At 47.2% G+C, this 18337-nt stretch overlaps 1 protein-coding gene across 1 annotated transcript; it reads right to left on the bottom strand.

The window, feature by feature from the left end:
* Positions 1–10227: 10227 nt before the first annotated feature.
* Positions 10228–15962, bottom strand: Crygs (crystallin gamma S). The gene is made up of 3 exons (XM_050146516.1): positions 15845–15962; positions 11233–11475; positions 10228–10603 (listed from the first exon to the last, which is right to left on the bottom strand). The coding sequence occupies exons 1-3, from the start codon at positions 15938–15940 to the stop codon at positions 10331–10333; spliced, it is 612 nt and encodes a 203-aa protein (XP_050002473.1). The 5' UTR covers positions 15941–15962; the 3' UTR covers positions 10228–10330.
* Between the last annotated feature and the right edge of the window lie 2375 nt (positions 15963–18337).

The raw sequence follows: 18337 nt of genomic DNA, 5'->3' as shown, positions 1-18337 counted from the left end.
GTGTCCCACTTGGAGCTGGGTTCTCTGAAGCTGGCTCCTCAAGCAGTGCTCCCATTGACTGGAACAATCTGTGTTCGTTCTGTGAACTGTGGCGCTGGTTCAGTGTCTTACACTGTGATGGTTAAAGACACTTCATTTTGTGCTAGACATCCATCTTGGTACCTAATAGCCATTTGTCTCTGACTCCAGTTCCTGGAAGATAGGTTCCAGCAACCTTACTCCTTGACCTACCCATCCGCCGAGAAATACGCAGCTATGACCATCTGCTTGTTATGATATGACTCACTGCTGATTTTTGGCTTACTTGCTTATGCGGACATTCAAGGACTATGTTGCATTCACCTTGACCATTTGATCTTGGCAGAGCAGAACAAGCTCTCATGACGTTTGACTTTAAAAGCCCTTACTTCACCAGCCTCTGGGCACACATCTCTGATTTGGGTTAGGTAGACTGTGGCCCTGCTAGCAACTTTAATAAATTTGCTCAATTACAATCTGGATTGAGTCTGGGGATCTTTTCCAGTCTTGAACTCCCCAACAGCATCATGAAGAGAATGTGTCATGGCTCTGAGAGTCAGCGTTCTTTCCTGCACGCACATGAACCCAAAAGACCCGAAGGGTTTACCAAGGAGATGTCGCACCACATGTTTTAGGAAGAGTGCCTGCGCTTGACAGGTTAGTGAGCCATGAAAGAGCAGGTGGAGATGCCACATCCCAGTCTGCCACAGATGCCCAAGTCAGGGAAGTGGGGGACAAAGGGTGACTTTGAGACATCCTTGTAGGGTGGAATGGGAGAAAAAAAAATGACTTCAACATGATGGCTGCATGCTAACGGCTGGAGAGAGGGGAAGAGGGAAAGAGAGGGAGGATGGAGGAGGAGGAGAGGCCAGCCCTGTCACCTATACCCTGGGTGTGCTCAGATCATCTGGAGCAGGATGGGGAGAAGGAGAAGAAGGGAGAGGGAAGAGAGGAGAGAAGAGGGGAGAAAGGAGAGGAGAGCTGGGGAGACAGGGAGACTCTGGAGTCATAGAGGTTAGCTCAGAGAGAACAGACTGTGAAGAGAACCAAGAGTAAAATGTCAGTGAGCTCTGATGCCTTAGAGACAGGAACGGGAGGAAGCGGCGCACATGGACACTGGCCTCCATCTTTTCTGTTAAGTAGGAGGTTATCTGTAGAGACAGGTCATGTGATGGGGTTTCTGAGGAGGAAACAGTTGCTGGCGGGAGTGCATGAAGGAGTTGACTGGGGACACAGAGGACTGCCAAGCACAGACTGTGTTCTCCTGCACTGACAGCTGTCATCAGTCAGGGGACCAGATGGAAAGATGAGGTAAGACTCCCCCAGCACAGAAACTGTACCCCATTAGTGAAGCAGGTACCGCTAGGTACAGAATTATCCTTGTGAACCATCACAGGGCCTTTGGTGCTGATTTGCTCGTAAAAGCGTGAAAAGAGAAGTGGATGCCATCTTCAGTGAAAGCCAGGGCAAGCCTCTTTATAATTGTGGATCTGAATTTTAAAAAAAAATGGCGGTCCATACATCAGATGTCTGAACATTTGAGCACTATAAATTAAAATGCTAGCCCTGCCAGTATGCATTCCAGTTGGTGTCCTATCCACAGGATCATCTCGGAACGCAAGGCTCAAGGAGCTAAGATCTCTCTCTCTCTCTCTCTCTCTCTCTCTCTCTCTCTCTCTCTCTCTCTCTCTTTCTCTCTCTCTCTTTCTCTCTCCAGTCTGGCCACCTGTGCCTCTAGGACTTTTCAGATCTGCTGGGATAAGATGGGGAGGGAGGCTAGACATAGACTAGGGTTCCTAGCTGCTGCTCTCTGAACCCAGGACAGGAGTACGGCTAGCCAACTCTTTATGAAACAAGGCAGGAAGGTTTGGATGTCTCAGCTCACCACCTCAAGATCCCCAGGCAGGTCTAAGCACAATACCCTAATAGAGAGAAGAGGAAAGCATAGTTATTTTGTGGAAATGAGACCGGCTAGACACACGGTTCTGGAGACTTTAAAGACACTGCAAACCAAAGCAGAGTATCTGGACACAAGCCAGTTCCCTTCGCTCCTGAATTATTGAAGATAAGAAGGGTACATCTATAGCATAGATTCCTGCTCATTAATAGAAAAGAACTCCTGATGTGTGGTACAGCACAGATGCATCACCAAGCATCCTCTGTGTGGGAGAACCGGACACAGACCGCCACACTGCCTGATCCCACTCAGGACACTGGGAGAATGGCCACCAAGGGAAGGACAGTGGCTCCAGCCTAGATGGGAGCATAAGGACAGGCTTCAAGCAGAGACACCTAAGACACAGAGGAATTTGACGGGGATGACAATGCTCAAACCTGATTTTGTTGGTGTTTACCCAGCTGTATATTTGTAAAAAGTCAGCATACCAAACACTTTAAAAGGTGCATTGTATGATGCTTGGAGGATGTCTCCATGAACTTACCCTCGAAAGCAGTCAGAACTTCCTCACTTCCTAGGCAAAGCCTGTGACTTTGTCCCTGACCCATCCTCTCACATCCACGAGTCCCGGGCCATTCCTGCCTATGTGTGAAAGCGGAATAGCCCATCTTAAATGTTTCTCTGGCTGTTCAGAAACCCCATAATCTTTGTGGACCTAAGAATGACTCTGAAGGCCATCTTTTTAAATAAAGAAATCAATACCTTTTGGGGAGAACGGCGTTAATGACTGACCATGGTGTTTCTGCTACCTCTGCTCTCTGTCTGAGAGAAACTTTGAACAGAAGACAAGATAGGCATTCTGACACAAGTACACAGATTGCTGAGTCCCTGTTGCCTGGGGGACCGCATGTAGCTAAGGCAACACATACCAGGCACACCCTCCCTAACTTGTGGACCTCATCCTATTAAGCCCTATTCGTCACTTTGAGGCAACTACTCCTGTGCCTCGGGCACTGTTTGAAGCACCTGACCTTTGCCTATTACCGGACTCCACTAAATTTACTTCATAGACCAAAATTGCCACTCTCCAGAGGCAAAGGGTAAGTTTAAAAGTGGGATAAATCCTCTCTATTTCCCCATTCCTCTTTACTCCCTCGTGCGCTGGTGGGGTGCACCCGGTGAGGGTGAGGGTGCCTTTTTGCCGTGGCTCACAATGATACGGGACTCTTCAAGCAAAAGCCTCTTCTTTCTGGGACCTGAGAACAGCGTGAGAAGGTCACAGACTAACAGTCTGATCTGAGTCGGAGGGGACACCAAGCTCTTACATCCTGGACCTGTTCTGCCACTGTTACAGCTCCTAGGTAAGGAGAGATTTAGGAACGTTGTATCTTTGTTCCAGTTTTTAAGAGTTTCCTTTTGAAGAGCTCCCTAGGTAGTCATTTCAAAGCAGATATTTTCTCCTACTTTTCTTGTTTTCCAATTTGGCATTTGTTTTCATAGCTTTGGTTTTCTGAGAAGATACACCCCAAAGCCAGGCCATCCAGCCCCTTCTTTGTTGGCCAGATCTTCTGTGTTTCTTTCCATTGTGGAAGAACAGGACTAGAAACCAGAGATGTGGCGGGCACGGGGCAGGAGAAGATACAATACAACCAGCAATGCCTTAGCCTGTCAGTCCAGCGCATGTCTGCTCTCCTAATTCCCTCCCAGGCCAGCATGCTAACTCCCACTTACATTCACTTACAACTTAAGGGTCCTCGACACTGAAAGCGTGGTTATGATTATAAGAAACATGAGGCTAGCAGTCTTCTCGAAGTTCTCACACACGAGGAAACAGTTGGCATGGCCACTGTTTCAAAGGGCTCTTCTTGATTCTGGGGCCTAGGAAGTCTGAAGTCACCTCTACAGGCACTTCATCTTTCTGTGCCTCAGTCTACTCCAGTGGGAGGCATAGCTGCATCCTCTTTTCCCATAGTCAGGCTGAGAGCCAAAGTCCTGGATGTCAAGAGCATCACCGGGACAGTGTAAGTGTAGCTGTTGCCCAGGAGCCCTGGGACACTGAGTAGGCAGGAACGTGGGACTCCCTCGCAGCTGCAGGGCTGCCAGGCTTTTAGAAGAGTCTTCAGGAACTCATCAGTGACTCTGGTTCATAATCCCTCACAGGCAGCTCTCCTCCTGGCTCTTTTCCTGCCCTATTCCTGCTCATAAAAACATAGTATGAAGATCTATCTGCCTTTCTGTACTTAGCACTGGGCACTGTAGCACCAGCCTGGCCAGGGCCACCAGACTTACTGTGAGCTTCGGCAATCCAGCCAGCGTGTATTAGGAAACCACCCTGGTCAGCATTACCATCAGGACCCACCATTGTTCTGGCCGCACGGTTCACTGAGCAGGCTGACGTGGCTGTTTGCTGAGCTGAACAATGGGGACAAATCCCTGCCTGCTGTGTACTCTGCTCCCAAGAGGCAAAGGCTGGCAGGATTCCCCCAGAAAGCTAATCATTCCCCAATCACCCAACTGTGTTATGGCTGCTGGCTCACAAAGGGGACCACGGGTACTGGGAAGATGGGACAGGAGTAGAAAGAACTAAGATGAGCTGATGGGGGGGGGTGTGGTTCAGAGCCCAGCAGGAAAAAAAATGAGGGAGATTAACTTCCCCTTTCTGAGCAAGTAGCCACACCCACCACGTGCCCACAGCACTCCAGACTCCCCTCCATTCCCCTGGCTCCCACTGCTCACCAGGCTCCTCCCTTTCTCCATCTTGACTCCTCCCCTCCATCTTCACAAAGGATCTCATAAACTCACTGGTAGACAGCTGAGCCAGGCTTAGTGAAGCCCATGGGTTCTGAATCCATTCATTCACTACCAAAGGGCTCCTCCTATGATGGTCCTTCAGGGACCTCGTGTTTGGAAGGTTTTTGGTTTTCGGTAGCTGCTGCCTTTGTTCAGTATGTACCCCTTTAAGTTATAGAAAGAACCAAGGCTTTTCTCATTGGCTCATCTACTGTCAACACAACTGCTTGTGTTGCGTTGAATATGAGGAGAAAGTATGGCTTTGAAAACCTCTAACCTGTGTGAACCCTAGAGACAACCTTGTTAACGTTGGAAACTTTGGGGAGGCAGAACCAGGGAAGAGCCAAGGGAAGGCCAGGCTGCTGGGATAGCGATGTGTGGCTTTTTTTTTTTTCAAGGCTATGGAATGGCTTAGATGATTCTGATGTATTTCTAGGAAGCATCTGCCAACATTACAGCTACTGACTGTGGAGGTGGCTCGTTGGGTAAAGTGAGGCTGTGCAGGCATGGGGACCAGAGTCTGGATTTCCAGGACCCATGTAAAAGCCAGGTGGTATGGGCAGCCTACCTATGATCGCAGCATTCAAGGGGCAGACACAGGGAGTCTCTGGGGCAAGCTGACTGGGTAGATAAATGACGAGCAAAAGAGCCTGTTTCAGTGTCTATAAGGTAGGGAGGGAATTGAGGATACTTGACATCAACCTAGAGGCCTCCATAATCATGCACATACATGTATACATGCACCCCCATGTATGACTACACATCTGTACATGTCATATGCACATTTCTGAAAGAATTATGGGATAAAATAAAACAGAATCAAGCTGGCTAACCATGTAGAAGACTGAAAGAAATCCAAACCACTCAGAACCAGGTAGTTACTACTAGAAAACAGCGGGAACCCAGTAGCCACCGCGGTCCAGTGGATGCTCACCATGTCCGTCTCCATTTGCAAATCCCAACCATAGTCACTTTGTAATCAGCGGTCACTAGTTGCTGTGTTTGAGGCTACTCATGGATGTGAGCAAAGAGGAGCCAAGATTGGTGACCCAATGCGTGTGATCCCAGCTGGAGTGGAACAAACTCTACGCCTTTTGGTCTCAGCCCTCACGCATTGTGCCAGGTTCACCTAATGTCATGTTCTTTGTATTCTTTTTCTTTCTGTTATTATTTAACTGTTTTCAAATGCTCCCTAATAATAGCACCAGCATGTTCTCTAGTGCCCACAGCATGAGAAGGCTGTGACAGACCTTCACAGGGAGAGCATGGGCTGGATAGTTGTTCATCTGGTGTGAGTTCCAGTGGTACTGGCTATGAGGTCCATGTAACTGAATCAACAAGATGCTTCCAGTGTCTGGAAACAGAAGAACCCAAGAGAAGAGGTTTGGTATTGTTCATTAACAAAAATACTTGTGCCAGAGGCTCATGGGAACCTGATCTTACATCTCCTCTCAGAGCAACACTCAGCTCTTGCTGTCCAGGGTTTATGCTATCTTTGAAACTAGTGAAGATGATGATAATAAAGTGTGCACATTACATGTTTTTATATGTTGTTGTCCTATAAGTGAGAGAGTTGAATTCACTGCCAGAGAGGAACAGGATGCTGTAGCTTTTGTACTAGACTGCTAGCTCTTAGGAAAATATAGATGATCCCATGGCAGTCCTGGTAGACCATTAAGAGGTATTGAGTCTTGTGGATGGAGACCTAGGTGGATCAGAGCTAAGACAGCAAGCTGGAAACTAGAGGGGTAGATGCTGACTTTGTGTGAGGGAGAGAGACTGTGGTATTTAGAGTTCTCTGATAGAAGGGGCAGGCTTAATGTGATGGTTCGAATGATAGCTGTCCCTCAGAGTCATGGTTGTTTGGACTTGGTCCCCAGTTGGTAGCACTATTTGGGGGAAGGGGTTCGGAGGTGTGGTCTTGCTAAAGGAGGTGTGTCATTGACAGCAGGCTTCAAGCATTTGAAGACTCTGACATTTCTAGTTGTCTTTCTCTGCTTTGTGATTGTGGCTCAAGAGGTGAGTTTTCAACTTCCTTACCACCAGGGACCCTAACCCTCTAAAACCATAAGCCCCAACAAACCCTTCCTTTTATAAATTGTCTTGATCGTGGTGTCTTATCATAGCAACAGAAAAAGTTACTAAGACACTTAGTCAAAACAAAACACAGCTGGGTAATGGTGGCGCACACCTTTAATCCCAGCACTTGGGAGGCAGAATCAGGCAGATCTCTGTGAATTGGAGACCAGCCTGATCTACAAGAACTAGTTCCGGGACAAGCTCCGAAGCTACCGAGAAACCCTGTCTGAAAAAGATAAAAAGCAACAACAACAACAACAACAAAAAGCCATATACAACCCCTCCCATCGCACACACCAAAGTCAAATGAAACAAGCAAAATACAGAACATAGGCATGCAGAGGTAGCTTGCATGGGTCAGAGCACAGGGAGGACATGAGGAGGGGACAAACTGCATTTGGCACACACCAAGAGAGGAGTGGGAGAAAAGGAGCTGCTGAGAGTGGCAATGATAGTGTGAAGGGAAACAGGGGTGTCTCTGAGTCTGTGGATGGGGACCCAAATGACTCCCAGCTAAGACTGCAGGCTGGAAGCTGGAAGGGGACATGCTGAGTTTGTGTGAGGGACATTCTGTGGTATTCAGAGCTCTCTGACAGCCAGGACGGGAAGCTAGTGGTCCATGGGTCCATCCACTGGGGACACAAGTTTACTATGCTTTCTTAAAACAGTGGATTTAAATGTTCCGTATGGGACCTGCACCTGGTTCCGAAGCCTGCAGTCTCCTGTGGGCTTTAATCCCAGCACAGTTTGTTGTGGTTTGCCTCCCTCTACTCTAGGGAGATGGGTGCAACAGATGCAGGTAAGGCTGAAGTCACGGTTTCAGACAAGTGATGATTTCTAGCGTGTCCCACACAGACCTCAGGTCACATTTATGTTTATATTCCAGCATCTGGTGTTTACTAATACAGCTCTGTGTTTCACCTGGCAGCTTCACCCTGGAGGCTTGGACACTGCATGCTGAGCATGTGGACGCCATATCTGGGAAGTACTCAGTCTTGTCTCCGAGGAGTGCATGGGATAGAAGAAAGGCTAATGTGGTTTTAGTGTACCTTGCCCTTTGCTTTCCTGAGACGCCGTTTCAGAGAATGCCACTGAGAGTAGAGTGAGTAAACGCAGGCAGTAACTGTGCTGTTTGGAGTACTCCGGCTAGATGGGATGCCAGCCCTCGGCTCTAACAGCAGAGTCAGCGATCTTCTCACCCGAAAGGTCTGGAATCTATGACAAGAGGACAGGTCGCTTCTGACCTTTAGCATCCAGTGCCAGAGAAACTGCTTTCAAACAGAGTTAAGAGGTGCGCCGCGTGTGTAGAGTGAGAACGGCCTTTCTGAACCCGGGCGGCCGCTGACGAGCCTGTTGTTTGAAGGGCATTGTTTTATGTCTCAGCAGCCATTGTTTGTGTCTCTCAGACTCTGCGTAGCCGTCATGACACTGCTCGCCTGTGTTGCTGCAAGAATCGCCTTTCTGGTGGCTTTGAATACTCTGTGATGAACTGTAACGGCGTAAACGAATGCAGACAGATTGTCAAAATATATAAGCTTTAATGGAGAAATAGACTTACAGAACCACCTTTCCTGCGGAGACCAGGAAAGCAGAAGCAGCATCTGGGAGCACGCTCCCGCCAAATTTATAGGCTAACATTAGCCCGAGGCGAACACGCCCCCTAAGGGGCGGGACTTATTCCTACATCTCCCCTTTTTGTCTAAATAAGACAGAACTAAACCAAATACAACTATATACAATAATAACAAATAATAAATATAACAAACAATATTGAGAATCAAAAGTTTTGCTAAACATTCTATCTCAAGGAGTCTAAATAATGTAGAGAGTATTCAAAGCCACCAGAAAGGCGATTCTTGCAGCAACACAGGCTGCTATGAGAGAAGAGGCCATCGCTAACTCACTGCCTCAGTTTCCCCAGTAGAACATGACTGGCAAGCTCTCTGAGGTCATGTCAAGAAATTGCACTTTTCAAAGCTGTGTCAGTGACCTTGGGTATCGGCCACTTTTGTCCTCTCTGGCCCCTGGAAAATTCTAATGTGTTCAATGGAGAACACTGAGTTTGGGGCTCTTGTGTTGGAGGTGAGGCAAGTTAGCTTCTTGAAAGGGTCCAGAATTGGCAGCGCAGTCAGCCCTCTGAAGCCCAGTGTGCAGCTTCCCACCCTTTCTCCTTGGTGTGTGTCTCCCCGACTCTGTCCCGCCATTCTCAAAGTCCTCGCTGGCAAAATGAAAGAAAGGGGAACATAACAAAATAAATTCTAGGTTTGCAGTATGCATTGGAGTTTAGTGTTCTCATGCATCATCGTGGGTGAAAGACTAGAGAAGACGTGAGCTTTGCTGTTGAAGGGATTACTTTTACCCTTTATTAATTCTAAAACTCCAGTGCAAATACAGATAATAACCTGAGACAGTTACCATAGTAGTGATATACCTACCACACTGCCTTCTGGCTCCCAGAAAGGGCCGGGCAACATTCTGGCCCTGCCTATCCAACTCGGGGTCACTCTTTCCCTCATCCTGGGCCCTCCAAGGCCTTGACCCATCCCAGCCAGCTGAATGTGAACTCAGCCCATTGAACCTGATGCCCAATTCAACTGGATAACGAACCACGACAGTGATGGAATTCCTGAAACATTCTCTTTTAAGGACAGGTGCTTTCAGCATTTCCCCAAGCTCTCAGATGCCTCCCAATGCTCTTAGTGATTCCACGTCCTCATCAGGGTGAACTAAGTGAAGCCTTAGGGGTTACTCAGAGCGTAAAGACTCCACTCAACTCCCTTTCAAATACAGCCACAGAGTAGGGACAAAATGCCAGGTGTCCTTTCCACTGCAAGCTCGGCACATCTGGATCCCAAGTGAGGGACACGGGACCACAGGTAGCTTGGCTACTTCCAAGTAATAGCCTTGGTTACGTTCTTGCTCTCAGTAGGGATCTTGTCTCCCGAGAGCGCTCGCAGTGGAGCCTCACTTCTACCTTTTACATCTTTCGGGATCCTGTATTCACACTGCACACTGATCCCCAGCTGCTAGGAGTTGAATGACTGAGCTGGCTCCGAGGGCTTTCAGAGCATAACCATCCTAAAGAAATTCTACTTCTGCTACTCTGCATGGCGAGCGTGTTCCATTTGAAACCTCCTCTGACGTGTAAATTCACTTACTTGTATAGACAGAGCACTACGCTTATAGAGCGGGTTGGGAAGAAGTAGATCGTTAGTATAGGCACTCTGTCTGTGGCGGCTCTGATATTTTCTTGAATTAATGCAAAACACAAGCAGAAGGAGCCATTCCGTGTGAGTGTGATTTCCCAGCCTTCAGTGCGCTCTCATCTGGTTTTGCACAAAGGTCTAGACTAGCTATCTGATAGCTGAACTGTTCTGTGTAACTGCCCACTGTGTGGGGTTCTAGATTGTTGGTTCCGAAACACGAATAAAAGGCACTATAGTCAGCAGTGGGATGCATTCCAATTCTTTTATTTATGATGCCTATTTGGACACCAGCCAGCCAGCCTTCGGCTTCCAGGGAGGACTCTGTGACTCATTCATGCCATCACTCGGTGATGCGGCGGAGTGACTGGACGGCAGGGGAGGTCGCACCCCAATCGATGGGCTTCCGGTATTCCTTCTTGTCCAGAAGATACTGTCTGCCACGGTAGTTGGGTAGCTCATAGAAAATCCAGGTGCCTTCTAGAACCTTACAGGAGTGAACCTCTCGCATCCGAAACTGCTCCATGGTGGAAGGGCAATCTTCTGTGGTTTCATGCATCTGGCCATTAAAATCGCCCTTTTCAAAGAGCTGAATCTTATACTGACCTCCACTCGCCTGAAAAACAGCGACAAAAAGAAATAAACAGCCATTATTATAGAAATCATTAGCACTTCGGGAACTCAGAGAACAGCATGGTTCACAGCCTATCACCCTGAAAGGGTCATCACAACGGGCTCTACTATAAAAGGCTGATTTTATTAAGAAAATTATAAGTTTTATAAATATATATGAGGTAGAAAGAGAGTCGTAGAACAATTAGTATTTAGTCTGCACCTGATCTGCTTTCAGCCAAAAAGGTTGGGAAGTGAGGTCATTTAGTCTAGTGATGAAGTAAACTAAGATTTTCATCCAGTCAACAAAGGCTAACTACCCGAGAAGAAGTAGGAAAAACTTAGGAAAAAGATGTGTGGGAAGAGGGGGCTGGAGAGATGGCTCAGCAGATAAAGAGTGAAGTGCTTGTTGCTTTTCCAAAGGACCTGAGTTCAGTTCACCAAATCTACACCAGGCCACCTGCAACTCTGACTCCAGGGGCCCCAACACCCTCTTCTGGTCTCTGAAGGCACCTGCACGCAAGTGTGTGTGTGTGTGTGTGTGTGTGTGTGTGTGTGTGTGTGTGAGTTAAAACCTTTAAAAAGAGAGAAAAGATGTAGGGTTGTGGCCACACAGCAAGCTCCCTGACTCACCAAGTGAATAGCTCTGCAAGAACCCAGGCGGTCGTTGAGGCCCATCCAACGCTGGTACTCAGGATACTCGCCCTGAGGTAGGATGTACACGTGCCCAGCGAAGTTGGGCCTCTCATACACAGCCCACGTGCCTCCTTCCACTCGGATGGAGTTGCAGCGACTTAGGTAGGAGTAGAAGTCGGCACAGTCACACTCGCAGTCATAGCGGCGGCCTTGAAAATGTTTGTCTTCGTAGAAACTGATCTGAAGCACAGAGCAAGCAGAGAGCTGAGGAACTGGGCGACGTTGTGCACGCACAGGAGAAAGAAAGCTCGCGCTCACATTGGGACAGCATCCCCTTCTACTGTGAAGAAAATCACACACTTCCACTTTACCTCACGTTTGGCTTCTGGCAATTTCGTCAACCAATGGGATCAGGTCTTTCTTAAAATGGAGCGCAATGAAAGGATGTTCTAATAGAAGCCAGTAGTCGCCGAGCTGCGGGTTTAAGTTCCTACAGCCCTCTACTCAGACTGGGAAGTTTTGATGTTTGAAATAGGGGACATCGGACCCTCTGGGGCATCATCAATTGTTTCTAAATATCACCGTGAAACCCCAAAATAGGCACCCCCAGCCCTTGATGCACAGTAATTCCACGCTCAGAAAAACTGCTGGGTTGTAAGGAAACGGAGAGTTGCGGTTGAGGTGGTTCATTTCTTGGCATTGTGCCGCCACCTTGTGGTTGATTTGATTTATTGGCGTAACAGAAAAGCGCTGTCAATAAAGGATCAGAGGCCCGTCTTGCGTTTTTTGAGTAAAGGGCGAGTAGTTTTCTAAAAGCAAAGGAAAGGGGACAAGACCCGTCTAAAAAAAGAAAATACGCGAAGAGCACAGCCCGTCGTGGGAAACAGTGCACAGTGAATGCGGTAGTTCGTTCCCTGGGTGCCCGAAAGGACCAAGATCTAGGAGACGCCGGTAGCTGCAACAGCAAAGCACTCTAGGGTCAGATCTTGGCGACTCCTTAGATGGAGAGAATAGATGTCCGCAAAGGGCACAGGATCCTTTCTCTTTCACCCTGTGTGACTCTTCCCCAGGTGACACGCCCCAGCTGTTCTATTCTGCATTGATCTTTGGTGGCTTCCCATGAGCCCTTTCCCCCCATTGGCAATTTTGAGTCAAATATTAAACTTTGTACTTGACTACCATCATTTCCATTTTACCCTCAGAGCACCCCTCTGTAGGACACATTTTTACCCCGGCCCCTGAAGGAAGTCACATAGCTAGTAAGCTGTGCTGGAATTTTTCCTCTCATCTGTTCACAGGTACCATATATCTATAAATCTGCTATGCTCAAATGAGAGAGGGAGCCGAAAAACAAATTTGAAGAGGAGGAAATGAAACACATGTTTTGTTTTGTTGTTTTTAAATGGGAAAGGAAGAAAATAGGGAACAGGAAATAGAGGCGAGAGACTTGGGACAGGAGGGGGACAGGCCTGCCTGAGAAGCTGTAGGCGATCAAAGGTTGCTGGGAGAGCGAGTCGCATTCCTTGATGGTACAGACACTCCAAGTCAGTCGTTCTCCATCTTCCTAATGCTATGACTTTGATCCAGTTCATGCTGGGGTGACCCCCAACCATAAAATTATTTTTGCTGCTACTTCATAACTGTAATTTTGCTACTGTTATGAATTGTAATGTAAAAATTCAATCCACAATGGGGTTGCGGACCCACAGGTTGAGAACCACTTCTCTAAGCTGTCCTGCTCAAATAGCCCACACCCATGCAAGCAACCCTAATTAAATGCAATGGGACTGCATGCACACTCACACACACCCACACCACAACACCACACACAGAACTAGCGAGGGGGTTACGGAGAAGAGGTTTGATGGGAGTGGAAGGGAAATGGGGGGAGAATGAGGGGTGAATATGAGCAAAGTACCTTATACATATGTGCAAAACTATAAAGCACATTTTAAAAACTGTTTAAAATGCAATTGCTCAGTTTGTATGTTACGTGTGTGTGCGCGTGCGCGTGTGTGTTTAGGGCTGGCCTTTGGTAACCAACCAGTGTGCTCTTTCCCCACTCTAGGCATACCGTAGTCTCCTGTACTTCTTTGTGTTAGGCTGGAGTTTCATGAGCTTTCACCCGCACCTTTTTTCTTTTCTTTTCTTTTTTTGGTTTTCCAAGAAAGGTTTCTCTGTGGCTTTGGTGCCCGTCCTGGAACTAGCTCTTGTAGACCAGGCTGGCCTCGAACTCACAGAGAACAGCCTGCCTCTGCCTCCCAAGTGCTGGGATTAAAGGCGTGCGCCGCCACTGCCCCCCTCACCCTTGAACCTTAGCAAGCCCATTATTGTGCAGGTTGGACAACCAAAGACAACTGTTTGGAAAGACAGCAAGCTGTTTTTGTTGTTATGGACAAAGAGATGACTTCCAAAGATCATTAGCTATTCAAGGCTAGCTATAAGCTGCAGTGCAAACCTCCCGCTGCTGCTTATGTGGGCCATTTTCTTTTCCTTCCATCTTCCTATCCCACATGAGTTAACACATCAGCATTTACACTCCAACCAGTCAGTAGCACTGACCCTGCACCCTGGAGTCTTTTATTGTGACCTATGATGAGATTTTCAGGAAAATCGAGTAACTTCTCTAAGAATGGACAGGTTCTACATGCCTTCCTTCATATGCTGAATTTACTTTTGAGCTGTGATTTACCGAAATGATTCTGTGGGAGCTATGCTATGACAAATAAGGTTGAGGATTTCTATTCACTGGCTCTCACACTGACAGTCCTGCACATTTGCCTTATAGCAGTATCTGAGAAGTACATATATGCGCAGAGTCAGCATGTTGTCGACCACCAGGCCAGCCAGTCATCCCACATTGACTCCTGTGTGCTTGCATTTTCCATGGAACTCCAGCCCCAGCTCTGTTGAGTGGATGAAGGCGGAAAAGTGAAGTCTGTCCACTCTATTGCTGATGGACAGATGTGGCCTTTGGACATAAGCTTGTAGAGAAGAGTCAAACCGTGCTGGTTTTCCTAGAAATTACTATAAAATTCCTGTCATGTTTGAGTTTATTTTTGAAAATTAGCCTACCAATCTAAGCAGGAAAAAAAGTGTGGATTATCTCTGAGGTTAATGAAAACATGCTTAACAAAATCTGTTGCTCTTGTTGAGTCAATGTGCCTCCAAGGTAACCGGTAACAAGATGGTGAGAAAGCCCAGGTGTTTATGTACATGACGGTGATGTACTGGCCTCCCTCAAGGCTCTTCAGAGTTTTCAGTGGGACCTAAGTGGAAGTGATGAGTTTTACACTAGACAGCCCTTCATCCCCAACATCTGGATGGCTGTTAGTTCTATTTGTCAATGAGGAAAAAGAGCATTGGGCACTAGCTAGCCAATCACAGAACAAGTTAACAGGAACAGACAACATGCATGGTAAGCACGCTTCTTGTTAGTCTCAGTTTAAAGATAACAAGGACAGTAATATCAATCTAGCTGGAGTTTTTCCACTATACTTGGGCAGAGCTTTGAAAAGTGTCCATGTCTCAACAACAACAACAACAAAACCAAAAAACCAAAACAAAAACTGAAGGGGCTGCTCTAGAGGCAGAGGGGGAGGGACACGGAGAGAGTAAGCATAGAAAAATAATCAAATAACTAGATGCATCATATGACATTAACACGTCCTAACATGTCTGGGTCAACTGGAGAAACTGAATATGGTCAGAATGTTGGGTATTAGATTTAGGAAAAATCTTGGGGATATGTTTATTCAAAGTGTAAAAAAACCAACAAAACAAAGCAAAAACATCCCAACTTTGTTTTTAGGAGCTGCATATCTAAATACCCCAGTCAACAACGCAGTGAAGTTAGGTACTCATCAAAGGGCATGGTAAAGCAAATACAGCCTGGACGCTAGCAATCGGAGTATCAGTGAAAGACAAGTATTTACACATTTTCCTTATTCTTCCAAGATTAGTAAGTCTGAAAGTTTTCAAAGCAATGAGTTGAAGGAGGGAGGGATCAGGCATCACACACCGACTCCACCCTTCAGCCTCACTGATTACTACAAAAGTTAACAGAGAATCCCTTCCTTCCTTCCCAAAGCCTTGTCTGAGCGGTCGGTCACCTCCAGACAAGCAGTTGAGTCAAACGTTGGTGAGGACTCTGCCTGGAAACAAAAATAACTGCTTGATTAAGATTAATTGACTAATACTGTCAGATTAAGTTCACGGGACTGGCCTGCCCACTGGCCTTTTGGAACAACAGTTGAGGCTAAATTAGACATTACAGAATGTTGAGTACATTTCTAGTACAGTTTTCATCATGGCCTATTCCCGAGATTTAAATCATCCGTTGCCGGAAGGTAGTCCTCATGACGGTTTCAGTATTGCTTACCCATACAGTGCTCAGCACAGCCCTGGTGCTAAAGGTGAATCTTTAATGTGTTAGGTGATTCCGCTAGACTGGAAAACAAGCCATTCTCCATCTCCTCCTCCCATCCTTGTCCTTCAAGCACTAGTTTCTTCCCACTTAGGCAGAAGCAAGAGCCTTTATGCACGCTGCTTCCAACGTGTCCTGAGATGAAGAGCCGAGAGCTAAGGAGTCTGCACGGTGTTTACTCACCTTGGCTCCGGTTTTAGACATTGTAGGCGCAGAGGCTGATCCCGCACCTACTGAAGGAAATGCAGGGGTAGCCCCGGAGCCAGGGCACAGGGACATTTATACCAGACTGCTCTCAAATCAAACATTTGCTTAGTCATGAGAACTGGATCCAAAATTTGAGTCAGTCGTTTATAGTCTATTGGTGCTGGCTGGTAAAACAACTGGGATTATGAAATCAAGGCAGGCTTCGCCGCCCTCTAATGCTCACCCAGCCCTGCTGCATTCTAGACGCTGCTGAGTCAAGGCACCGAGACCCAGCCAAAGTTTTAAAAATTCAAAACAAGTTTTTCCCTGTGCAGCTTGTTTTTTCAGCCAATGATGGACATTCCTTATGTCTTTTTATTCTCCAACAGATAGCACATGGGAGAAACCAAAGACCACCCTCTTCTTCGGGGTGAAAGTGAGGTTTCAAGGACAGGAAAATTTGCACCTAGAAGTTATGAATGTTCTTGCCTTGGGTGGGCTGGGAGTCACTACAAAAAAACAAAACAAAACAAAAACAAAAACTAAAACAAACAAACAAAAACGCAACCTATAAGCTTTTAATATGAATTATATGTAGATATGGCTCTTGAATTTGATTACTGCCCTATATCTAGGTAGGAAAATGTCTGATTTTGGTAAATGTATGCTAACGTGTTTGGGTAAAATGATGTCGGCAGTCCACTCACAAGCTCTGATGTCAACAACAGAGTCCATGTAGGAAAACGTTACCACTGGGCATTCTAGTTAGAGAGTATACAGGGTCAGCATCCTGTCTTGTTCGTTTTTTAAGAATCTTACTTTGTTAGGTATCTCTGGCAGGCTTGGAATTCACTGTGTAGTTGAGGCTGGTTTCAAGGTCACGGTGATCCCTGATCCCCAAGTTCAGGAATTACTGGCTTGCTACACCTATTCTTGCAAATGTCATTCAAGTTAGAATTTTTTTGCAGACACAAATTAGAAAGAACTGTGGCTCGTAAGAGATTGCCAAGATATATAGGGACAAAAAGCTGCCTTAAGACTCCAGAACTTGACCCAGCTCAGCCTGTCTGGGCGCTGGGATCTAATCCAGAGGGCAGCCGGGAAGGCGGGAATTCCTTTGTTTCAATAGCCTGCCTGCAGCAAGCAGGGTAGGCGCTTTGTTTATGAGCTACCCAACCAGCAAGGAGAGCTGATCTCGGCACCAGGAGAACCATCTCGGGGTGAGTGAGTTTCTGACCCGTGGCAGCAGCCTGGGACAAGGAACTACTTCCTGCAGGGCCTATACCCCTGCATACTGCCTCTCACTTCCTATCTCACCCAGCGTGCATCCAGAACCCTCCCCACTTCTGCCTCCCTGCTGTCTCTGGGCAAATAACATCACCCAGCTCAGCCTATCTGGGCGCTGGGATCTAATCCAGAGGGCAGCTGTGTGAGCAGGAATTCCTTTGTTTCAATAGCCTGCCTGCAGCAAGCAGGGTAAGAGCTTTGTTTACGAGCTACCCAACCAGCAAGGAGAGCTTATCTAGGCACCAGGAGAGCCACCACTGGGGCACCTAGAGAGCCATCACGGGAGAGTGCCATCACGGGGAAGGTAAATCAGTGGGCAAGGAGACCTGATCCTGTAAAAGAAGATCCTTAGGGAAGCATTCAGAGGAAGAGATGGGCAGGCGCCAATGCAAGAATTCACCCAACAATCTGAAAAACAACATGAAACCACCAGAACCCAATGACCCCACAACAGGAGGACATGAACCTTAATCAAGAAGAAGTAGAAAAAAATGGACTTTATGAAAGTGATTGACATCCGTAAATAGCATGTAAAAAATGCCCTTATAGAAATGGATGAGAAGAGACGGAGCTGGGAGGCGCAGGCGCCGGCAGACGGCAGACGGAGCTGGGAGGCGCAGGCGCCGCAGGCAGGCAACGACGGCTGCGCGGCCGAGACTGGAGGGGACCTGCGTGGTGGCAGAGGTCACAGGCGGCAGGGACCAGCGTACAACACCGAGAGCAGATCGCCCCACTACAATTAAATCAAAGAGGTAGGCCTTTGGTTGGCGAGGGCCCTGGCAAACGGGGAGCCGGGACCGGTTCCGGAAAACCCTTCTTAGGGGTGAGAGGGTTCTTGGCCCCCGGCAGGAGCCAGGAAACAGAGCAAGGGCAATTAGTAAGAGAAGCCTCTGGCCAGCAGAGAAACCTGATCCGATTTTAAAAGACCAATTAGATAGCATTGAAAGGAGGAGATGGGCAGGCGCCAAGGCAGAACATCACCCAATAATCAGAAAAACAACATGAAAACACCAGAACCCAATGATCTTACAACAGAAAGATTTGAACACCCTAACAAGAAGTGGAAAAAATTGACTTTATGAAAGCAGTAGAATCCCTTAAAAATATGTAATAAACACCCTTATAGAAATGGATGAGAAGAATAACAAAAAGTTCGAAGAATTAAGTAAATATGTACATGAGACCCTGGGAAACCAAGAAAAA

Source organism: Alexandromys fortis, unplaced genomic scaffold (genome assembly GCF_014885135.2).
Source record: "Alexandromys fortis isolate MF-2015 unplaced genomic scaffold, M_Fortis_MF-2015_v1.1 scaffold_56, whole genome shotgun sequence".
Lineage (NCBI taxonomy): Eukaryota > Metazoa > Chordata > Mammalia > Rodentia > Cricetidae > Alexandromys > Alexandromys fortis.
The sequence above is the reverse complement of the archived record's forward strand: the minus strand, read 5'-3'. Positions and strand labels throughout refer to the sequence as shown.